The sequence below is a fragment of the Pygocentrus nattereri genome, chromosome 8 (assembly GCF_015220715.1).
Source record: "Pygocentrus nattereri isolate fPygNat1 chromosome 8, fPygNat1.pri, whole genome shotgun sequence".
In the NCBI taxonomy this organism is placed as follows: Eukaryota; Metazoa; Chordata; class Actinopteri; order Characiformes; family Serrasalmidae; genus Pygocentrus; species Pygocentrus nattereri.
This window is the reverse complement of record NC_051218.1, coordinates 24827921-24853935: the sequence shown is the minus strand read 5'-3', so window position 1 is coordinate 24853935 and position 26015 is coordinate 24827921. Positions and strand designations below refer to the sequence as shown.

Genomic DNA, 26015 nt, shown 5'->3' with positions numbered 1-26015 from the left:
AGAACATAAAACACATTTCAGGTGTTGAAAGTAAGACCCTTTTTACCATTTCATGAAAAATATAAACTCATTTAGAACTTCATAGCAGCAATGCATCTCAAAAAAGTTGGGACAGGGACATGTCTACCATTGTGTAGCCTCCCCTCTCCTTTTAACAACAGCTTGTAAACGTCTGGGAAGTGAGGAGACCAATTGCTGGAGTTTTGGTAGAGGAATGTTGTCCCATTCTTGTTTGATGTAGGATTCTAGCTGTTCAACAGTCGGATTTTTCATTTCATAATGCGCCAAATGTTTCCTACTGGTGAAAGGACCAGACTACAGGCAGGCCTGTTCAGCACCCGGACTCTTTTTCTGCAAATCCATGCTGTTGTGGTGGATGACAAGATGTTGCCCACCGTGGCAGATGTCTTTGTGTGTTCCTCCTGCAACCAATGCTATTAATTCTAAATTTAGTATTTATTTTAAATGTACAGTATAGCTACGTTACAGTTACAGTAGAGAGGCACTCCTGGAGATCGGTAAAGTTCGTCATGAACTTACCTTTAGCCTTTCAGACTTCAACTTTCTTTTACGCTCGCACTCCACCAGCAGGCAAAGTCCAGCAGCACTGGCCTCGGGTGAGCGGCGCAGCTGAAGAGCAGAGCGTGAACAACAGGTGGTGTTCAGACGTAAAGACTGTTTGAAAACATTGTTCAGCTGATTTAGAGCTGCTGATGGTGAAGTGCAGATTTGCCGAGAGAGTTCAGTGCTGTATTTATTCTGGCTGTTTACATCCCGCCATGCATGCACTTGGCCATGGCGCTAGGGCTGCTACATGACGCCATTAGTAAACGCGACCGTGCACCTGGATGCCACATTCATTGTTGCCGGCGACTTCAACCACTGCAACCTGAGGACTGTCCTCCCCAAGTATCATCTGCACGTGAGCTTTCCGACAAGGGAGAGTAACATACTCGATCAAGTCTAAAGCAGTGTGAGGGGGGCCTACAGGGCTGTGCCTTGGACAGTCTGACCACATCTCCGTGTTCCTCTGCCCAGTACACAGGCAACTCAAGCAAGCACTTTCAAAGTGCAGAAGAAACTGACCTAGTGCTTCAGGACTGCTTTGACAGTACAAACTGGGATGTGTTCAGAACTGCTGCTATGAGAGAGAACTGTACTGTTGATCTAGCGGTTTATGCTTCTGGGGTAATGGGCTACATCAGCAGCTGCATTGAAAGCATTGCTCCTATAAAGCGCTGCAAAAAATACCCCAACCAGAAATCCTGGATAAACTGTGAAGTTCGGTCCATGCTACATGCTCACTATGCTGCATTTCTCTCAGGCAACACTGAAGATTACAAAAGGTCCAGATATGACCTGTGTAGATCTATTAGAGAGGCCAAAAGCCAGTACAGGCTGAAGTTGGAAGGCTACTACACCACTGCAGATTCCCGGCACATGCTGCAAGGACTGCAGCACATCAATTTCCAACAGACGAGCAGGGTAGTCACAACCAACCATACTACACTACCTGATGAGCTGAATGAGTTCTATGCTCGCTTCGACGCCCTCAACCTTGGCCGACTGAGAGACATAATGGCCACACAGAACACATCATTCGCTGTGACATCAGTGGATGTGTGCAGGACCTTGAAGAGAATAAACCCACGGAGAGCAGCCGGCCCAGACAACATCATTGGGCGTGCACTCAGGGTTTGCTCATCAGAACTGGCTGACGTGTTTGTGGACATATTCAATCTGTCCCTCACACAAGCTTTTGTGCCATTCTGCTTCAAGACCACCACCATGCCCCTCCCAAAGAAAAGCATTATGACCTGCCTAAACGACTATCACCCTGTTGCACTCACCCCAATTGTGATGAAGTCATCGAGAAGATAGTCATGACTCACATCAAGGAGACCATTCCAAACACTATAGACCTTCTTCAGTTTGCATACCGTCGGAACCAGTCGACAGATGACGCAGTGAACACTGCCCTTCACATAGCCCTCACACACCTGGAGGGAAAGGAAACGTATGTCAGAATGCTCTTCATTGACTTCTTCTTCTTCTTTTGGCTGCTCCCTTTAGGGGTCGCCACAGCAGATCATCTGCCTCCATCTTGTCCTATCCATTGCCTCCTCTACTTTCACACCAACCATCTCCATGTCCACCTTCACTACAACTGCTATCTTTCTGTCACACATCAGCCCTGACACACATCTCCACCCACTCCATCCTGTCTGCACCCTCTTCTTCACCTCTTTTCTACACTGTCCATTGCTCTGGATGGTTGACCCAAGATATTTGAAGTCATCCACCTTTACGACCTCTACTCCTTGCATCTTCACCTTTCCACCTGCCTCCCTCTCATTCACACACATGTATTCCGTCTTATCTCTACTGACCTTCATTCCTCTCCTCTCCAGTGCAAACCTCCACCTCTCCAGATTCTTTTCCACCTACTCTCTACTCTCACCACAGATTACAATGTCATCTGCAAACATCGTGGTCCATGGAGCCTCCTGCCTGACCTCATCTGTCAACCTGTCCATCACCACTGCAAACAAGAAGGGGCTCAAAGCTGATCCCTGATGTAACCCTACCTTCACCTTGAAACCATTTGTCACTCCAACTGCACACCTCACCACTGTCTCACTATCCTCATATATGTCCTGCACCACCCTAACATACCTTTCAGCTACACCTGACTTCCTCATACAGTACCACAGTTCCTCTCTTGGCACCCTATCATATGGCTTCTCTAGATCCACAAAGACACAATGTAGCTCCTTCTGACCTTCTCTGTACTTCTCTACCAACACTCTCAACGCAAAAATTGCATCTGAAAAATAAAATATACCATGTTGTAAATAAAGTTATTTGTCTGACGAGCTGGGACTGACTTTGGCACTGACAACATGTTATTAACAATACTTGTAATGCATTATGTCAGAATTAAGCAACAGAACACAAGAGGGAGTGTTATTGTGAAATAACATCACTGCTGTGTTTTGGTAATAGGCACAAGCCAATTCACGATGACGCATGTCCTCGAGTGTTCTATTGCTTTTATACAACAGTTAAATAAATAAAGTAAGAAAATCATTAAATATATTTTAATGTTAGCTATTCCTTCTGCCAAATTATAGTTCCTTAACAAGCAGCTTGTTGCTATGCTACAGTAACGAGCTCTGCCCACTTGCTGCACAGCCGGCAGTTCGTTCTCCAGCTCGTTCCACTAAACTCCCAAACACTCAGCAACTTTTTTGTTTTTATTGCAGCAATTTTATGGCTCAGTCCAATTTGTCCAGACTCTGAAGATGAGATGAAAAAAAAAATTTCTTTAAACTGAGGGATTCGCAGTAAGAAATAGGTTGGTCAGCTAGCCATCAGGCTAAAAGATAGCCAACAGCCTGAACAACTCTATCAATAATATCACAGGCTTGATTTAATGCATATATGGTATGATTAACTGTAAAACTGCAGTAGAAAAGTCTATAAATGTCACTTGAATTGATTACATGCTTCAAATGTTCATGTTTCAGTCAGAACTAGCATCAAACCAGGCTGAATTCCAAATGACTCCATATTCCCTAAACAGTGTGCTAGCTATGAACATTTAGAAATGCTAGCCTTTACAGCCAAATAGTGTGTCATTTATTGAGAAAGGATGTGGGTCCCAAATGACTGTTTCTTAGCTATATTTTGCACTGTTGGGGAGCAAGATCAAGTATTTAAATTCCTATGTAATGCACTATGTAGGGAACAGGGATTTGAACCATTTGAGATTCAGCCCCAGTGTGGAAGAAGGGCGCTGTTGGATTGGTGCTAAAAAAAGATTTGTGGTGGCAATTTGTTCATTGCTTGCTGTCAATATGTTCATTGTGATACGACAAAAAGTACAGCAACGGGAGAAAGAAACTTCCTCATTCAGCAGTCCATGGTCTCTTAGCAACGGAGCCATACTCTAAAGGAACTACATTTCTTGGCAGAATACTTGTTTATGGTGATTAATAATAATAATAATAATAATAATAACATATATAATAGTTCTTTTCTGAAAGACTGTGCAATTTATCAAATATTATGTTGGTTGTCACTTTCTAAAAGCAATAGGCCACTTGAGGCTGTGCACTATTCAATAAATGAATGCCATCTCATGGCTTATTGCTTAAATAAATGAGACTAGAAAGTATAATTCATATTTATAAATATCATAGTCATTTTATAATGCCTTATGAATGCACTGTACCACGTTATGAAAAAACTCTGGTACTACGCACTTAAAAGTTGGCTGTGTTCTTTGTTGACATGCTTCCTGCAGATTATTTCTGTCTAATGCCAATTTAACATGCTCTGTTCTGACAAATAATGCAACCTTGCAAATGTCTGACCGTACCACATTTATAGGTAGCTCCATACATACATCTGTAGATAGAATATTTTGATAGCTTAAATCTTATCAACAATACTACCAGCATTAAAACTACAGTCAGCTTCTTTTTCAAATTTTCCCATTCCATCTTCAATGGTGCACCAGTTATTATTATAACGCATCAGGTAGCCGAATGTAACTGCTGCACCATTTAAGGTGGAAGAGGAAAATCAAAATAAGAAGTTGGTGAACAGTGAAGATAATATCAGCCTCATAGTAAAACTACAGGTAGGATAAGTTTTATAGTCTAAATGTCCTTATCAAAAATTTCTGCAAGCATTAAAATAATAGGATATTTTGATAGCTTAAATTGGCTTCTACATGGGAAGCAGTAATATTAAGATGAGTCTATGGAATTCAAATGAAACACACAATTTAAAAATTAAATTGTGCTACAGTAATGGTATGTGCATGCTCACTAGGACCACATTTGGAATAATAAACATATTATTCACAGGACAGAGCTCTTTTTCAAGCACTGTTTCAGCACTTTCAGATTGAATATAGACTATAGTTGTTTATTTTAGTAGTTCCAATGTATCATTATTCTGGCATGAGATGGTTCAATTCTTGAATGCAAAGAATTCATTTTTGGCTATGTCAGCTGTGTCACTACATTTTCACAGAAATAATATCCCTAAAATAAAAAAATATATTTGATTGATATTTATTAATACTAGATACATCATATTCATGAAACAAAGTGGTGTAATTTTAATGCCTATGTGTTTTCAGAACAGCCTTTCTTGACTATATCAAGTTTTTTATGAATAAGAAGCTACAATTAGTGCCTGTGGAACTAATTTGTAATTGTCTCTGTGTAATGTTGTTTTGTAAGTATATGCATCACATTTGTTGTCTATATAAAGGTGTTTCTCAAATAAAAAAACAAAAGGTAGTATAAATTGAACGCTGGTGCCTAAGCTGCAAGCTTGGAAGTCGGTGTGAAATCCAATCCCACATCCCCATCCTGATTTCACTTCCCAAGGGATCAATCAGAGTAAGCCAGTTTGTGTTATCATGCAAGCCAGGACAATTTTAATTGACTTGAGTGCTAGCTTTGTTGTATTTGTTTACAAATATATTATAAAGTTCACAAAATGTCAGGCACATACATATCTGCCCATGCCTTTTGAAGATATGCCATGAGTTGTTGACTGATGGTGGTGATATGCTTATGCTTCATTCAATAACACTGCAAATACCATGACTAGAAACCAGGGAAAGTAAGAGCAGAGCCAGTTTAAGAGGAGCCTGCCTATGTCCTTTTTCATCTGTTACATAAAAACATGACTGCAAAACACCAGAGGGTGCTGGGAGAATGGAACTAAATGGCTAAAAATGAAAAGTTTAAACAGTCTAATCACTTGTCCATTCATTTAAATTTGGAAAGAAGAAAATGTGTTTGACTAAAAAAGCAAAGATAAAATACCTATGCATTTCCTTTTTTCTGCAGCAAATGGGTTAGCAGAACGCAAACATTACTGCTACTCAGTGCTGATTGGCAAACGGAGCACCTCATAGAGGGCGCTCCCAATCGAGTTCAAACATTCAATAGGTCATTCTCCTCTCTACACGTTCTCTGGTAAGAGCAGAACAGGGATGTCAGATTGGGCACCACTCTGGCTCCACCCCTTGCCACTCCTCGGCGCCTGGGGCTCAGGCGCCAGCCTCTCATGCCACACAGCATTAGGTCAGCTAAAGCTATAAGGTCTAACTTGCCTCATGCTGCCTTTTCTCTATGCAGCTGCCCCTGCTACACTGATTGTAAGCAAACGCTAACCACGATACTTTTTTCTTAAGTCACCATCTTCTTCTACTGGAAACTGCAAATAGCAGCTGGTGCATTATTGTCATCTACTAAGGGCTAGCTACACTCCTCGCACATGTGCGTTTCAACAAGTTGTCCATCAGAGAATGAAAACACTGAGGCTGAATCACCTAAAGACTAAAGAAAGAAAACAAATTGAAGAAAATGAACAATGTAAGAAAGAAAGAAAAGAAAAAAAAGATTTTGGGAAAAATAGATTACATAAATTGAGAGGTTTATAAGCCTTCTGATGAGTTAACATTCAATAAATACTGAAAAAAAAATTTAATTAACACTTTGATTTTAAACCAAATTTGTTAACGTTGGTGTTAATGTTTGCCATTACCTACAAAATATGACTCACTACATTTAGCCTAACAACACAATAGAACATGCTGTATTTCACAAGTATTGCACTTTATTTATTTTATGAAAAAGCTACAGCTAACAGGCTAACTAAGCCCTTTTTCAAACACTGAGATAGTGTCAGTCAAATTAGTATATTTTAGCAACACCTGAATTGTTTAGGTGAACCACCTTTAGCTTGGTATTGGTGATACTAATGAAACTCAGCATTTATGCTAGCAGTGTTAATTGTCAGAAAAAAGGCTTAATTGCATTAAACATTGTGTGACTTACAAATGGTTAAATTGGGGTCATTAAAGTGTTAATGAAATGACTGGAATATTTCTTCATAAAAATTACAATATGGCTAAGCACAGCACAGTGGACGAGCTTCCCAGTTTTTGTACTGAGTCACAGCGAACTGTGTTTGCATCCATGTCACATGTAATTAAATCAATTGTCACAACGTTTCCACCTCCAGGGAGCCTAATCAGTGCCTGAATTTGTATTTTCTAGTAAGTTCGTATGTATGAAACAAGTGGGCGAATTGAGACACAGCTAGTGTTCAAATATTTCATACGGATCTGGGTTCTGAAAAGTTCTCTGCTTTTATATAAAAAAAGGATTTAGCATTTACATACTATAACTCTGCACAAAAGCTCCATGGAAACCCACTTATTTTTGAATTCGCTTGGGCACGACCTCTAGTATCTGACAAACATGGAGGTTCTCTGCACTACACATTCTTGGACAGAACATACGACAAAGCGTAAACGTTATATACTTAGAACACCCTAACATAATAGAAACATGGGAATAAATGAAAATATAAATAATATTCAGTGTTGGGATGCTGAAATGCTTTTGTATCAATATTTCTGACCTATTTGTCAACATATCGCAACACGCATGTAAGTAACAGTTTTATATTGTATATCTCAGTTCTTAATTAATTCTGTCTTCGTAAGGCCTGAACTTGAAGTCTGTTTTTTATTTTAGCATTAGCCAGTTAACATTATATTTCTGCTTCCTGCTCTAGTGATGGCAGAATATATCCAGTTATAAAGAGAATATAAAGTGTGAACCATTTGCAGAGTCTCTTAGCAGCAACCAGTGACTTAACTGCCAATCTGTCACCTGGTTGCATTTTACTGATATAGATTTCAACAATAATAACCGGGATTTATATTGCATTATAACAATAATATGAAGCTTTGAGCTTTATATAGAGAGATTCACTCAAAAATGCCCAGAATATTCTGTAATAACTCTTGCTAGATATCTGAATGAAACAACGTGCAATGTGTTCCTCAGAATATGGAGCTTTGAACAAGCCGGGAATATATTGAGAGTAAACAATTCCATTCCCCGAACCGGATATTCTATAAACTTGGAACACAGACGTCATGTGAAAAATTTTCATATGAAGTTTTTTAAGCTGGGTTAAGGTTTTGTGGTCATTTGAAACAAAACTGGAGCTTTTCTGACCACAGTTCAAAATGCTGTGTGGCACCAATTTAACATTGTTCATTGTTTAAGAAACATTGCAAGACAATCAATCAAAAAAATTTTTGTTTCAATCAAAAACTTGGCATAAACTTCATCTTTCAGCCAAAGTAACACAGGAGTGGTTAAACAAGTCAGCCCAAGTCAAACCCCAGAGCTCAGTGCAATCAAGAATCTCTAGCTCTGTTTGAAAATTGCATTCTACAAGTGCCAAACCAACAGACCTGAACAACCTGGAGCAAATCTGTCAAAAAGAACACGTAAAATCCCTCCCAAACCAATTGCAAATCTTGTAGAAACTTCCCCCAACAGACTTAAAGCTGTTACTGCAGAAAAGTCAAGTCAAAGTTTATTTATATAGCACAATTTTTACAGCAGGTGTTGTCACAAAGCAGCTTTACAGAAAAGTCTAGGCCCAAGCCCTCACAAGCAAGCCAATGGAGACAGTGGCAAGGAAAAAAACCCTAAGAGCAAGAGGAAGAAATATTGAGAGGAACCAAGACTCAAAAGGGGAAACCATCCTCTTCTGGTCGACACTGGATAGCAAATAGATGTAGTATAAAATATTAGAATATAAAATGGGGAAAAACAGGCAGAACAATGGTTAATTAGATGCTAGGTTAATTAGTTTATGCAGCAGCATCATTAGGAGGGTCAGTTCATGAAGGTGAGGTCTACACAGCGTTGTACAGTGTGAAGTTCAATGGTGGTCAAAATATGGTTTTAGTTTCAAGATATCAATCCTTAGGCAAGCAACATTTTTAATTTTTTTATTATTTTAAAGATCTGATCGCAAATAATACATTTTGACTTTGAAAATGTAGGTTAGGAGCATTTTGGTTAGCAAAAAATTTATGCATGGAAATAATCTGTGTTATTTGTAACACAGATGAATCTAATACTATTTGCAAATCATCGTCTTCACAAACCAAAGTTTAAACAGAGTTTGTACTTTAAGATTTGTATTTCTTGAATGAAATACAGTACTCATCCAGCAAGCACTCTAATAAGTAACTAGTTTTGTATTTTCTAAAGGAAATACAGTTTACAAGGTAAGAAAATAAGATATTTCTTATTAATTGTTCAGAAATATTATTTTAGGATAATATTTTTTCATTGCCAGCACTGTAATAACAGGAATAACACTACAATGCTTACAATGCCAAAAAATGCTGAATTAAAAAAAATATGGTTACATTGACTCAGCACTAGGTTAATTTTAACCCTGGGTTACAATATGATATTTTTTGTTTGTTGTTTTTGGCTGCTTACGTGGTTGCTATGGCTATACTGTGCAGTTACTATGGTATTCCAAGTGGTTGCTAGGTCATTGCTAGGCTCTAAGGCAGTATCTAAGACAGTTTTTATGTAATCCCAGGCAGTTGCTAAGGGGGTGCTAACAACTGCTATGGTATTCCAAGTAGTTGCTAGGACTAGGCCATTGCTGGTTGACTGCAAGGTTATTGCTAGATGCAAAAGTGTTCCTAAGGTATTTCTAAATAGTGGCTATAGTGTTTTGGATCTTTGCTAAGGTGTTTTTATGTTATCCTGAGAAAACATCCTGATCGACTTTATGTAAGGTTTGTAGTTTTTTCCATTTTGTCAGTTACCAGAACCATGACAGCAAATAAATTATTCAAGCTAACATTTCTGTATCCAGCTGAGTTAACTAAACACATTATCGTGATTTTAGATAATTTTTTTTCCTCTCCTGATTGCCCTTAATTCTACACAGAGCTTAAGATTCATTTTGAATAATAAGATAATATTGCAAAAGAGGAGTACAAACATAAAGGCTACACACAAAATATATACAAACATCATTCAAAAAAAAGTTGGGACAGTGAAATGACCATAAAAACAAAAAAAATATTTTATTTATTTTGTAAAGTATATGCTTATTCCAAATATGATGTCTGCAACACATTCCATTTTGAAAATTGATTTTTTTGCCATTTTTCAGTTACACAGGTCTCTAGCTGCAATAACTGTATGGGGGTATTTATTGCTTTCACAACATTATGACATCTAAAAGACAGTGTTTGTTGCTCCAAAAAATTGTAGATATCTTTCAGTGTTATGTTGCTTTACTCAGGTATCAATTAGAATGGTCCCTTTCTTCTGGCCCAGACAACAACATCCATTATTTCCATAAACAATTTTAAAGGTCGACTCTTCAGTCCACAATACATATTTCCACGTGCGATTGTTTACTGACAACGTTTTTTACAAGTATTTTAAACTTGTGCGTTGATATCCATCACAACTTTATGCCAGTTTTTAAATGTAGTAGCATCTAAGGGGTCAACGGTCTCAGGTATTCAGATGTGGGTTTGGCTTTGATTTTTACGCAACAAATGTTCTAGAATCCCTGAAAGTTGGTGGTTGCAAAGTATTGTATCCTTGTGTACTACTGAGCGTTTTCATGTTTGACTTTTTGTGTATTTTGACCCTTGCCTTGCCTTGTCCTTTTGATACTGTTGCCTGTCTTGATTGATCCATGTATTGACCTCCTGGGCTGTGTTGTGACCATATTTTTGATTTCCCCTTTTGTCAGGAATTAAAAAGCATGGACTAAACTAACACGAAGCGAGTTAATGACAAGAAAATATAAAAAGGAAAGAGAAGCCAGAGGAGTAGAATTACTTGAAAAAAGAGCCTACTATCTCTGTTTGTTTTCTGAAAGCTGGGAGTGGCTGAGAAGGTAACAGCAGGCCTGGATCATACAGTGGCACATAAGGGTGCAAGCCCAGGGGCTCAAGCCACCAGAGGGCCCTAGCAAGTATCTATGAGAAAATGTGAATAGCTGTAGACCCGCCATGGGAATGTTACTAGCGGCACAGCAGCAATGAACTAACAATGTCAAAACAGCAAGCAATGCGAGTAAGAATAAGAAAACCAAAATGTTCCATTATAACCATATAATGGCTGAGGATTATATGAGGAGCTGAATGCAGTGTTTTTTTTTTTTACAACCCTTCCAGTAAACAATCTGGAGAGAAACTGCCAGTGCTAGGTAGCTTTGCTATATAGATACACATTAACATAACAGAGCTGCCTACCGTGGTATAATGCTAATTTAACTATGTAATTTGGACTAATGATGTTAAATGTGGAGATAAAATGTAACCTCTTACAAACTCTAATACACAATAATACATAACCCAAACCACATCATCAAAGCAGCTATCTTTTGACAGGTCTGTGGTTTGTTTTAAATTTTGACCTGACACACACTTCATGCTTCCGGTATAGACATCCTGCAGGCCTTGCAACAAGATGCAATCCTACGATTAAATTCCTGTGTGGTGTTAGTACATGGTGTAATTATGCGTTACAGCCTGATGTTCTCCACATCTTTCCTAAATGTTAGTTAATGTTTCTACTCCAATCACTGCATAATAACCATCACCTTATCCTTCATTATCTCACATAAGCTTTCAGGTGTTTAGCATTGAGCTACCATCCCTGTGAATGTACATTAAATATTGAGCTTCCGTCCCTGTGAATGTACATTAAATATGAAGCTCCAGGTATTCAAAAAATGTGCCTGAGAGAACTGTAAAAGAGAGACCTGAAACTTAGACAGAGTATAAGATGCCTATCTGAAAGTCAAATATAACGTCAACCACTTGGGTTAAAAAGTTGATTTGTCCTTGTCGGCAGTGATCTGCGTCATCAGAGGGAAGACACACCTGCCGTGGCAGTGTATTTTATAGCTAGACTGTTTGACTACTTGGGTTTTTGAGTTTGCTGCTTTTTTCTCTCTTTACGTACATGTCCACTGATTTTAATTATAGTTGTGCAATGATACTGTTATCCGATTTATATTATTCTTCTCTTTTATTCTTATTTTTCTGCCATTTCGTTGCCGTGTAAATTGTCCCTCAGTTCTCGAGATAACACCGTTCCAATTCCAGATTGTCCGGCCTGATGGTGTGATGCGTGTTGGTATAAAGCTTTTTGATCATATGCACGGATTCTGTGTAGCAATGAAATATTGTGGAATTTTTTCCCCATAGAGAATGAATTGGTTGACACATTGCATGCAAATCTATGGTACTTCTGCTTGCCCGAACAACACTGTTTCGCATACATTTTCTCAGGGCAGGCCCCCCCAAGCACGAATCCACTGTTGTTATGCTTTAGTCCAGGTCTGGGAGGAGATCCCCCAGGAGACCATCCGCCACCTCATCAGGAGCATGCCCAGGCGTTGTAGGGAGGTCATACAGGTACATGGAGGCCACACACACTCCTCATTTTCACCACCACTCAAACTCTATTGCTTCTTTATCCGAAGGCAAACAAACTCACTTAGGGCAGGCCCCCAAGCTCCAATCCAAAGTCATTCTGACCTGCACTCCTCTTTGTTGTTTTGTCATCCTTCATTCCTCCCACTGAGTCTCATTCATTTTCACCACCGCTCAACCTCTATTGCTTTTTGGCCTAACAGTAACCAAACTGAATGTTGTCATTCAGGGCAGGTCCCCAAGCTCTATACCACAGTTACACTGACCTGCATTCCTCTATATGCTGTTTTTTTTTTCATCCCTCATTCCTCCCATTCATTTTCTAACCCAACAAAGCTTCAATCTGTCTTTTTCCTGACAACCACCAAAGTACATGTACTTATTCAGGACAAATCCCCAAGATCTAATCCATCGCCTTACTGACCTGCACTCCTCTATGTGTAGTTTTTTCATCCCTTGTTCCTTGTATAGACTTCCACAGTATCCGCTGCGCAACTATTCCATGTTTACTTCAGGAAAGGCATTTTGTATGTTGTATTGGCTTTTGGGGTTTATGTTAAAGATTTATGAGAACACAGGTATAAGTAGTCTTGCTTCTGTTTTGTCTCAAATGAGACAAGTGGTGATGTGCCAGCCCTATCAAGGTTAGCATGTTTCCACTGTGGTACATATGCCTTGTTTAACTTATCATAAATCATAAAAACCCACCTGGTACTCAGGTAGGAGCCCACCAAACATTTGTGCCCATAATTTGAAAAATAGGGCCTAGGTAGCACCAGCTGATTATAGCACTGAGGCTAGAGATAGCTCAGTATCACCAAACATTTCCCAGTCAACTTTACATTCACAGCCTGTTGATAACTGCTGTAGAAGAAGATAGAATTTGAATTTTAGTGTCATAGTGCCTGTAGAAGGCACTGATAAGGACCTGCTCCAGTTAATGCTGCAATTGAACTCAAGCAGAGCTCTCAATTGAACATGGATAACTGGTATGAAAAACAACTGATCCAGTGCTGTGGGGAACATTACAGAAAAGGCAAGAATTGTTCTAAGTGAGAGAGAGACACAGCATACTTTCATAACAAAAGAGCCAAATATCCAGGCTCCATCAGCGATAGTGGAATGGATAGCAAGAGTAGTCCATTGAATAATTGTTTACTTCATATGTGCTTCAAAATGGACAGATGGTTTCAAACAAGTGGTTGATTTATTCTCCATCAACAGTCAATGTGTTCTGCTTTGCCTGTAAACTATTTTTGATCACGATTCTGTTGGGGGATTCTCTGATTCAACAGATAATTTCAGAGGATGAAAAGAACATCTATCACATCATGTCATGCTTGCTTTATTGCACAGATCAAAGGGTGCTACTGTTGAGAAAGCCTCGAGGAACAAAAAAGACAAAAGAGAGTTTTGACTTGAAACAGACTGTTGCTGTCAAAGTTTCATGGAGAGATGCATGGTGTGCATGAAATGGGTTGTATAGACATATCCAGGTGAGTTCCGGGGCTCATTTTTGTTTACTGACGTGTTCACACACAAAGAAAAATATTTACGTTCTTGAAAATAGCTAAATGTTTAGCTCAACTCTGTTGACTTCCCAATCAACTTCTGGCAGTCACTTAAACAATAAAGCCTTGCTTCAGCTTTAGTCCAGGTCTGCAAAGACACACAGACTCATTACACAGTTCAACATTCTCAGGTAACTCAGTTGATCGCCCCTCAACACTACAGGTGGGCAATATGAAATTCATCATCATCATCATCATTAACTGCTCAGACCAGATAGGGTCGCGGTAGCAGTTGAGAGAGCAGAGAATCCCAGACGACCCTGTCCTCCGCAACTTCCTCAAGCTCATTCCTGAGGACCCCTAGCCGCTCTCAGGCCAACTCTGAGATATAATCCCTCCAGTGGGCCCTAGGACAACCCCGGGGTCTTGTACCAGTAGGCTGTGCCTGGTACAAACCCCATCGGGAGGCGCCCAGGGGGCATCTGGATCCGATGCCTGAACCACCTCAGCTGGCTCCTCTCAATGTAGAGGAGTAGCAGCTCTACTCTGAGCTCCTCCTGAATGACCGAGCTCCTCACTCTATCAAATAGAAAATCCATCAAATTTCCATCGCCTGTATCTGCGATCTCATTCTTTCGGTCATTACCCACAGCTCATGACCACTGGTGAGGGTCAGGATGTCAGTTGGTCAGTTGGGACGTTGTGTAAAACATAAATAAAAACAGAATACGATGATTTGCAAATCCTTTTCAACCTATGTTCAATTGAATACACTACAAAGACAAGATATTTAATGTTCAAACAGTTAAACTTTATTGTTTTTTGCCAATATTCACTCATTTTGAATTTAATGCCTCCAACACGTTCCAAAGAAGTTGGGACAGGAGCATGTTTACCACTGTGTTACATCACCTTTCCTTTTAAAAACACTCAAACGTTTGGGAATTGAGGACACTAATTGTTGAAGCTTTGTAATTAGAATTCTTTCCCATTCTCCCATCAGTTGCTCAACAGTCCGGGGTCTCCGTTGTAGTATTTTGCACTTCATAATGCGCCACACATTTTCAATGTGAGACAGGTCTGGACTGCAAGCAGGCCAGTCTAGTACCCACACTCTTTTACTATGAAGATACACTGTTGTAACGCATGCGGAATGTGGCTTGGCATTGTCTTGCTGAAATAAGCAGGGACGTCCCTGAAAAAGACGTTGCTTGGATGGCAGCATATGTTGCTCCAAAACCTGTATGTACCTTTCAGCGTTAATTGTGCCTTCACAGATATGCAAGTTACCCATAATATGGGCACTAACACACCCATAATATGGGCACTAACACACCCACATACCATTAGAGATGCTGGCTTTTGAACTTTGCGCTGATAACAATCCTGACAGTCCTTTTCCTCTTTGGCCCGGAGGACATGGCGTCCATGATTTCCAAAAACAATTTGAAATGTGGATCCGTCAGACCACAGGACACTTTTCCACTTTGCGTCAGTCCATCTCAGATGAGCTCTGGGTCGGCGGCGTTTCTGGGTGTTGTTGATATATGGCTTTCGCTTTGCATGGCAGAGTTTTAACTTGTACTTGTAGGTGACGAATTGTGTTCACTGACAATGGTTTTCTGAAGTGTTCCTGAGCCCATGTGGTAATATCCGTTACAGGATGATGTCGGTTTTTAATGCAGTGCCCCCTGAGGGATCGAAGGTCATGGGCATTCAATGTTGGTTTTCTGCCTTGCCGCCTACTTGCAGAGATTTCTCCAGATCCTCTGAATCTTTTGATGATATTATGGACTGTAGATGATGAAATCCCTAAATTGTTCTTAAACTGTTGGACTATTTGCTCACGCAGTTGTTCATAAAGTGGTGAACCTCGCCCCATCCTTGCTTGTGAATGACTGAGCCTTTCAGCGATGCTCCCTTTATACCCAATCATGACAATAACCTGTTTACAATTAACCTGTTCACCTGTGGAACGTTCCAAACAGGTGTTTTTTGAGCATTCCTCAACTTTGCCAGTCTTTTGTTGCCCCTGTCCCAACTTCTTTGGAATGTGTTGCAGGCATCAATTTCAAAATGAGTGAATATTTGCAAAAAACTATAAAAGTTTATCCGTTTGAACATTAAATATCTTGTCTTTGTAGTGTATTCAATTGAACATAGGTTAAAAAGGATTTGCAAATCATCGTATTCTGTTTTTATTTATGTTTTACACAACGTCCCAACGTCCCTCATTGGAATTGAGGTTGTAGTAAGTGGAGCTGATAAAATGGCAATGAGTGTAGATTCAAGGCAAACAGACATGTTACTGTTATGAATATAACCACATCGGCTCGGGAACACCGGAAAAAATCTTGTTAATAAACACCATTAGGTGTTGCATCCACAAATGAAAGCTAAGATGTCTCTGGGCTAAAGCTTATCGGAGATGAACTGATGCAAAGTGGAAACATTGGCTTTTGAAGTTTGCACTGGTAAAATTGGGATGGTAGTACCATTGGAATAGTTAACTTAAACTTGAACTTAAATTCAACACTAATGTGTGATATATCTGCATTTTGGAGCAACATATGCTGCCATCTAGATGACTTTTTCAGGGATATTCCTCCTTGTGTCAGCAAGACAAAGCCAAGCCACATTCTGCATGTGTTACAAAAGCGTTGCTTTATAATAAGACATTACAAGCATTACATTGTCCTGCCTGCAGTCCAAACCGGTCTCCTATTTAAAAATGTCTTATTCATAAAGATGACTTCTTATGAAACATAAAATATGACAATAGAGACCCTGGACTTTTGAGTAGCTGAAGCGTATATTAAGCAAGAATCGGGGGTTCAGTTTCCAAATGATTCATGAGACACAGGGATTGCAAGATAGGCAAAATGCAGGAAAATACATCACCCTGTACTAATTGAGGCAAACTTGGGAAACAGCTATGTGAAAATTGCCAAGAACAAAACCACAGACAAACTGACAAAAAGTAGCACTTTTGGGGGCAACAATGGGTGACAACTGGAATGTGCTGAAGAGATCTACTGAGTTCTTAATTTTCTTTTTTAGGTTTAAATTTGTTTCACTTTAACATACAAAAAAGAGTAATCAGATCTTACTATAGGGGTCAATCATTCAGGTCTGTAACCAGCAACACCACTGTGTCTCATGTGCACTCACCAGCGCAACATACACCACAATGCCACCACCATACTAGTAGCAGTGCTGAGTCCTGCTCTGTGGTGGTCCAAAAGAAAAAGTGATGATTTTAGAATGATGCAAGCATGAAAAATAGAAATCAAATGTGTGTATATATGAAAAACTTTAATTCAATATTCAACAATAAATAAATATCTCTGCACAATTTTAATTGAGTACAGGGCAAAAAGGATTTAATCATTGTTATCGGTCATAACCGCCCTGGCTTTTTTGTGTAAGTGAAAGAAAGTACACAACTTAGGCAGTAAAGAATATATTGTTAATGTACAGTTGCTTTATATTTGAGAACCTTAAGAAAACAAACAAATAAAACAGTATTTCTATTGCACTTGGCATGCGCAATAGTGTGGACACCATTAGTTAATACTTATTAATCACAATTTTCACCCACCATTTCTTGCTAAACGATTTTAATTCTGAGATTTTATCAAGCTGCATAGCATGTTTACATCTACCAACATAGTTTCAGTGATGTTCAATTTAAAAAACTGTGAAAGTCATTATAAAAGGTTCAACTTGCATTTCTTCATGTAGATAATGGTGGATTTTGAGGTATGTTTTGGATCACTGTTCTGTTTTAGGAGCCAATCACTCTTTACAAAAATCAGACAGCAGAGTGTGCATCCCCGCGTATCTCCAGATACCAAAACTCATCTAACCTCAGTCCTGTTTCAGACTAGCATGCAAAGAAATAAATCTCATGCCAAAAAGTTTGGTCAGTCTTTGAAACTTTGCAATTTCCTGTAATATTACTCTACTTTGTAGGTTGAAATTGTTCTTTTTCTTATGCAAGTATTGTGCTGAATTCTATCTCCCTGGCAAAATTCACACGCATATGCATCACGCAGGCATATGGACGCGACAGATTGCATTCTTCAGCTAGTCAACAAATACATGTGCACATGAGAATGAGTCACAGTGCAATTTGTATGTGTGACAGTGGTGTAAAAGTGAAATAAAGTGAAATACATTCTAAATATCTATTCTTAGATAATGCTGCTGTAAGCTGCTCTAATGCTGCCACACCCAAGACCGATGCTAGGCTTGCTTGTAGGAGGGGCTCATTATCGCCGTTTTGCTTTCACATACAAGAATTCCATTTAAACCATGGACTGGTTACACAATTACATGCGTCACTTTTCTGCATGCAGGTTTGGAAAATGGTCGATACCAGCTTCATCTGTTTGCTGCTTTTCGTCATTTTCCTTGGACACAAACACTTAAGCATTGAAGAACAGCACATTTTGACCACAACAATCCTCTCCCTGCCATCCAAAAACTTGAAAAGGGAAGTAACGCCATAGGGGTGGGAATGTTTAGGTACCTCACAATTCTATTCAATTACGATACGGAGGGCTCCAATGCGACTGTAAAACGATTATCGATGCATCTTTTTTTTCCTATACAGGATTTCCATTTTCTCACTGTGTCAGGACTTCATACTTTTAAAGCAAAGTATTTGTAATGATCCGTAATGTATTTACTTCCATCTTTTATTAATAGATCAAATGGAATGTGGAATGTGGCAAGTGAACTGGAAGGCTCTCATTCACTGCTATTACTTAGAGCACATGAGATGCTGCTGCCACTAATCTGCGATAAAATGCGCTTTTTCAGTGAAATAAGATCCTGTGGCAGTGGATGCACATTACAGCCATCCCACCCATTTTTTGTGTGATTTTATAACTTAGGTTTTGGTCTCGTTGTGAGAGTGAGGGGAGAGGGGTCAGTGAAATATTTTCAAAACGGAACATGTGCAACATATTGCGAAAGCCCTGTTTTGCAACGACTGAGACTCACCTAGCAATGAAGCATTATTCACATTCATAAGCAGCGCAGATGGCTTCCTGGCAAGTTAAATCTGCAACAAGAGACTGTCAAACACTAAAAAGTTGCGAAGATGAAGTCACATCTCTTTTAATTTTTGCCATGGAAAATTCAAACAAGATGCTGGAGCGACTTCAAGAAGTGACTTCAGCCTCCTAAAACAACTGAACGTTGAGAGACATTTTACAAGAAACTGCTCTACTTTAGAGGAAAAGTTTTCTGGAGGAGACGGGAGGAAAGCGGCTATAGCTAAAGGTTAAAGCAGAGCAAAGTCAATCCTTGTTTTTGTTTATATTTTTAACCTAGCTTATACTAGGGCATTATCACACAATGGGACATAGTGGACATAAATGCTGTGGCTACCAAGGTGGTTTGATTTTTGTTAAAAGGACAAAATGTCTCTTCTTAACATTTGGGTTGTGACTCCTGACCAAACCTGGCTTTTAATGCAGAGAGATCTGTTTTTGTTATGTGCACCTCACTGAGTGTCCGGGCATTAAACTTTCACACTTCCAGGTTCCGCCTTTTGCATTCCCTCAACGTTACGTTATAAATTAAATAGAAAATCGTTTTTTGACATTTGTGAATCAATTCAGAATTGTTCACGTCCGCATAGCGATGCATCTAAAAAACGTTTTTTTTCTCGCAGCCCTAGGATCCAATAAGACGAAGCAGTCACTTTACAAAATGAACCAATCACATAGCCCCACATGCGGTGCTGAGAGCGGATAGCTTCAGATGCCAAAACTCATGTAGCAGATGACTCCAACTCATAAGGACTGAACTAACCCCTGCCCCCTCACACACTATGTCTGCACGTTCGCACTTTGTACTTTTTGTTCCTTGCTGCACTGTGTTGTTCCTGGAGGAACATAATTTCACTACACTGTGTACTTGTACGTAGATGGAATGACAATAAAAGCCTCTTGACTTGACTCATGGTATAAACCCCTCGTTCAAAGACAGGCAGTGACCACAAGGACAGTGTGGAAGTGGACATCTGAGGCTGTAGAATCACTGAGGGACTGTCCGGTGGCTACACAATGGGATGTCCTGTGTGAACCACATGGTGAGGAGGTTGATGCAATAATGTCATGCTTCACTAACTACATCAACTTCTGTGGAGACTATGTTGTACCCTCCAAGACTGTCCGATGTTTTTTCAACAGCAAACCATGGAACACCAATGACTTAAAAACCAGAAGAAAATAGCATTTATGACAGGAAATGGGGAGGAACTGAAGAGGGTACAAAAAGCTTAAAACCTCAATTAAGAAGGCCAAAGAGGAGTACAAGTCCAAGCTGGATGTTTGAAGAGGCCTAAAAGTCATCACTGGCTTCAACCAATGCAGCCCTATTCTAGCAGAGAGAAAGCATGAATGGGCAAACGACTTAAACCAATTCTTTGTGTGGTTTGACAACGGCTCCTCTCCTGCTCCATTGTGTCTGTGTCCTACACATATTAACACACCTACACAACAATGCCATGGGCCATCCACAACTTCACCTTCCTCCACCTCAGCCATTCACACCTGTGACCATCAGCAACTACTGTTGGCAATGGATGCCTCTTCCCCACCCACCCCCCACAACTGTAACGTCCAGTTATAGTATATTCACTGCTGATCAGGTAAAGAAGGAACTTTAGAAAGCAGCAGGACCTGATGGAATTGAATCTAGGGTGCTGAAACTGCAAGGAGCATCTATGTGGAATTCTGCAGCATGTCTTTAATCTGAGCTGCAGCCTGAAGACAGTCCCAGTTATGTGGAAAACATCTCTGGTCCCCAAGAAAAGGCAACCCATACCTCTGACTTCAGGTACAACACAGAGTCATGTCATAGGTAAAAATTCTCAGGTGACATGACCACTTTGTTGACTGGTGTAAGCTGAACCAGCTGCAGATAAACATCAATAAGACTAAGGAGGCGGCGCTGGACTCAAGTCTGAAGTTTAAAGCTGCATTGTCACTAGTCACGGATGAATTGATGGAGTTGATGTAGAAAAGGTTGGGGACCTTGAGCTGTAACACTCTCATAGTGTACAAGAGAGGCCAAAGCCTTCTATACTTCTTGATGAGGCTGAGGTCTTTCAGAATGTGCATTAAGCTCCTATGGACATTCTACCAGTCTGCAACATAAACAAAAGTGCTCTGAACAAATTAAACAAACTTGTTAGGAAGACTTGCTCTGTTGTAGGAGTAAAGCTAAACACTTTGAAGATTGTGGCAGAACAAAGGATGCTCAACAAGCTGTAAGCCATCTTGGACATCACCTCACACACTCCCTGCATGCTACACTGGAAAAACAGAGAAGCACATTCAGTAGCAGACTGTTACAGCTGCACTGTATTAAAAAGCAATGTAATTGGGAATTTACGTTATATTATGGTACATACACAATAATGTTTACTACAATTCATAAGATCACCACACATCTTTTTAAAATAAAAAATTTACCCCAGTATCATCGGTGTAAAGGATGTTTGGGTGGCATCTTTTCTTTCACAGAAAACTTCAGAAGACTTTAAACGAACACTTACTAAGCTAAGGTACCACTACCACCCAACTAAATAAAGTAACATCTCAGACCAAGACAGGCCTTAAAACGAGAAACAGAAAATAAAATCTGGTTATTGCCTATGCAGCTGGAATCACTATACTCTGAGAACCATGTCCGCTGAAAGTGTGATGCACTGAATTTACTTCAAATGTGTATAATATTTCCACATTATTAAATATCACACCAACACATTTACTGCCAGAAGTAACTAAACTGAAGGATATAAAAGACAAGACATTTAATGCTGCACGTTCACAACTTAATTGTTTTTATAAATATACACTTATTCTTAAACTAATGCCTGCAACACATCTCCAAAAAAAGTGCAATACTTTTCTGTTGGTGCAGACGGCCAATTAGCACAATCAGTTATTAAAGAAATAAAAGCTACTGAGAGCAGTCCGTGCAATGTAGATTAATCTATGCCTGAGGACTATAATATAACCAATTTGGGTTGAGTAATAAGGAAGTTGTGGCCAATTTAACCCTGAGAATAAATCACCTCTGAATACCAGTGAATTTCTTCACAAGTGGATCTTGTCCAGAATAAAATTGTTGAATGAACCATTGTTCATCTACAAAAATGTTTAGCCTAATTAAGCAAAATTACACACACACACACACACACACACACACATATACCCAGGACACACTGGCGTGACTATATCTCCCAGCTGGCCTGGGAGCGCCTCGGAATCCCCCTTGGAGAGCTAGCGGAAGTGGCTGGGGATAGGGAGGTCTGGGCCTCATTGCTTAGGATGCTGCCCCCGCGACCCGAACCCCAGAGAAGCGGAAGATAATGGATGGATGGATGGATAGATATATGTATATCGCTGCTGTCAGAAGAAAACCTTGTATCACCACAATGGTAAATTTAGGAAAGAAGGAAAAAACCTACTGTGCTTTTAATGTAAGTCAGTGGAACCAGACATTTTTCCAAGTAATTTTGACCCGATTCTGTTAGTCCATTCTTCATGAAATTAACATACAATGTAAATAAAGAGTAACAGGCATTTTCAAATCATGTAAAAATACAAGGTTTTCCTCCAACAACAGCGATTTATATATATATATATATATATATATATATATATATATATATATATATATATATATATATATATATATATATATGTAATTTTGCTTAATATATGAATTGACTGAATTTTATTGATTTACTTTTTTATTTTTGATCTCGAAGTCATACAGATGTGTCACAGTATCAATTTATTTATTTAAAAATTATATTTACATTACAAGTGTATATTAAAAAATTCATTAAAATTCAGTCGAGGCATATTTTACCAAACTAAAGATGGTAGTATGTTTGTCAGGCGTGCCTCTGTACACTACACGTGATTTTAGATCTCTAAGTCATATGGATGTGTCAGAGTATCTATTTTTTTAATACAATCTAAATGTTGTAGTATGTTTGTCAGATCAGGTCAGATGTATACTTGTTAGCGTCAGTTATTGATTTTCTCATAATCTTTTTATTTCAGTAGGTTTAAAGTCTGTATAAATAATGCCAACAGACTCCTCGTGACTTTGAATCTTTTACGTTTTTAAGCAGTACCCGCACTTTACTGACGGTGCCTTACCGTTTTCGGCTCCTACTGCAGCGTTGCCGGCTATTTTCATTGAAAGTACTCGGCGAAAAAGAAAGATCGAGTACTTTGACGAAATATAATGATTGTAGTCTGTTGTCTGTTTTACCACGACATAGAACCTGTTTAAGGGGTACCGAGCTGAACATCAGCACCTGAACCATCAGACTAACGACGAGTTTGGAAGTATGGATGTTACTACGTCACATACTCTATACTGTATATACCGCAAACACGTGACATAAGATAAAAAGTCATTTACAAATAAGGCTAATATTTCATTTTATGAACAAAATCAGCCTGCACATTTATCGACAACATACTGTATATATCCTACAGAGATAATCAGCCACTGAAACATAAAATACGGCATTACAATCGCACTCGTGTTATTTCGAAGAATCATGTGACTGCATGTTGCTGTTTCTTATTTATTTGGAAGACTACGTGCCTTAGTACAACGCCCACAATGTTTCAAATGATAACACGACAGTTCTTGGACCGAAAGAACTACCAGTTTCATATTAGAGCATCGTTAACGGACCAATCGTTTACACGAAGGTTTAGGTTAACAATTTGTCTGGAACTACAAATTCGACGCATACTATATCGTAGTCTTGTGCCAAGCGAAACGAACTGTTACGTAGAAATGATAATATAACACATGCATACTATTATGTTCAGTTATGTCATACAATAAGGTTTAAATATTTACCCAGCCCAAACAAGATGATGAAATTTGTTCTTATTAAACAAACCTTACATTGGTAACACCCATCCACGATGCGTTTTGAATAACTTCCTGGTGAGCATGTGAATAGAGGCCAGAGCCAGTTTAGGAGGAGCCAGGCCTCTTACTTTTTCTTCCGTTATTTCAAAAACATGACTGCTAAACGCTAGAGGGAACCCGCGAGCGCCAGATGACGGACGGAGGCAAGTATGTCTCTGCAGCCCGGACAACCAGTGGGCATAACGAATGAGCGGAGACACTGACAATCATTTATTGCATCAGCCAATAATATAACAGAAATCAATTGTCAATCCAAACTTGCATTGGCCAATCACAAGAGTAAATGACCTGTCACTCATTTTATGCATCAGCCAATGGTTTGAAGGAAAGTGCAAAAAGGCGTTACACACTGGTCAGACATGCGGAAGTGGTAAAATAGTTTAAAGCTTGCCTTAAATATGACCTAATTTCTTATTTCAGATCCAGACGTGTACGTTACTGTAATTTTTTCTTGTATCTTTACTGAAGTGTTTCTGTTGTGTGCGACTTTTTACTTTCACTCCACTACATTTCAAAGTCACATCTTATTTTTTACTCCAGGACATTGTGTGAAACCTGTCGCTCCCTTTGTCTTATGTGCGATATGCGTACATGCTTTTAGCTCACTTTGTCAGGAAAAGCAGGATGGGGTTAACGCAGTCACTGACTGACCATCACACATAAAAGCATTAGTGAACTTATAGAACATATTCTTCCTGACTTTGTGGGTAAACACATGAACACACTATATAAATATGTGCAGTTCTGACTGACGCGTCTTTTTTTCTGAATTTATACAAACACTATTTTATAGTAAATTATTTTTGGTTAGTTTATGTTTATGAACAGAGACCTACAGATCAATATAGTAAAGGAAACTTGTTTGTGATCCTGAGTTTAAAGCCAGTTTTTATTAAACTTAAACTTGGAACTAAGTTGTAAATAAATCTTAAATTGAAACTTTGCTTGTTTGTAAAAGTGATTTCAGGGCCACTCGGTTCTACCTGATGGAAACTGTTTGCCTTCAGTGTTTTGTGTTTATTATTAAAATGAGTTCATGAAGTGAGTCTTATAAAAATGATAACAAGACATCAGAGCCATAATTAATTTTTTAGTACTTTTGCTTTTGATACTTAATTGATATAGAGTAACACTTTTGTATATTTACAGATCCAGATCCAAATCCAGATGTCAAATTCTTCTCTTTCACTAAAGCCATATGGAATGTTAAGAAATATATAAACTTCAACTAAGCAACAGATCATTAACATTTATTTAGTTAATATTTCAAAGTAGCTATTTAATAGCGGTAACAGAAAATGTTTACTTACCTCTGCGTGTATACTGGACCATCAAGGAACTTCTGTTCTGCTTTTGGAGAGGAAAGTCCTTCTGTCTGGATCAACGCTTCTATAATGGCCTTTCAAAAAACACACTTTTAGAACCACAAACAAAAATGTTTTTATTCCGTAGAACAACTTTGTCAGCAATTCTAATTGAACAAACAACAAACAAATACATCTGGCAAGAGAACATCCAAGGTAAATTTTACTTTGTCCAGAGTTGAAGTTGGAAGAGTTTTCTGAAGTAGACCGTTTAGGTAGCCAAACACAAGGTCAATGCCTCCTTCATCCTCTATGTATGACATTACCAGGTCACCTTCTGGATTACTATAGTTTTCCAGCCACTTGGGAGTGTCTTCGTCCAGTCATGATGGCATGAATTGAGACATAGGCACAGTTAGTTTTTTTTAATCAGAGTTGTTAAAATCACTTCTTATAGCTGTGTACTTTATTAACTAGCTGAACATTAAGCTTATGTGCTTATTACTTGCACTCTATGCTTTGTTAACATGACATATGTGATGCTATTTACAAACACCAGACCTGGTCTACCTCAACAGACTACACCTAAACATACTGTACTCTCTCATTAATATGCACAAACACCTAATCGTAATTTAGTTTGCTTAATATCCATCCATTATCCATCACTGCAACGGAGTTTTAGCCCAACAGCATTTAGTTGTACTGTACAACCATGTATTAGGATAATGAGTTTACTTGAATCGTTGCGTTGCGATCAAATTTGACTTGACTGACAGTCTGATGAGTGACTTATGACGCAATCAAGTCACTCAGAATACAACTGGAGTGTGACTAGAGCATGAGGCCCATCTCTGCTTTTTACTAGGCCTCATG

At 39.0% G+C, this 26015-nt stretch overlaps 1 protein-coding gene across 13 annotated transcripts in view; it reads right to left on the bottom strand.

The window, feature by feature from the left end:
* zgc:101583 (uncharacterized protein LOC494104 homolog) overlaps positions 1 to 25159 on the bottom strand; it is a 32647-nt gene extending 7488 nt beyond the window's left edge. Inside the window, exons 1-3 of one of the 13 annotated variants that reach the window (XM_037540502.1) lie at positions 25146 to 25159; positions 1893 to 2000; positions 541 to 630 (exon numbers count right to left, since the gene is read on the bottom strand). Coding sequence is in view for 8 of the 13 variants with exons in the window: in XM_037540501.1 (XP_037396398.1) it covers positions 541 to 630; positions 1851 to 2000; positions 23809 to 23823 (255 nt within the window). In the remaining 5 variants the exon portion in view is untranslated. The other 12 variants (XM_037540501.1, XM_037540500.1, XM_017698469.2 and 9 more) reach the window with 12 other exon arrangements.
* Positions 25160 to 26015: the final 856 nt, after the last annotated feature.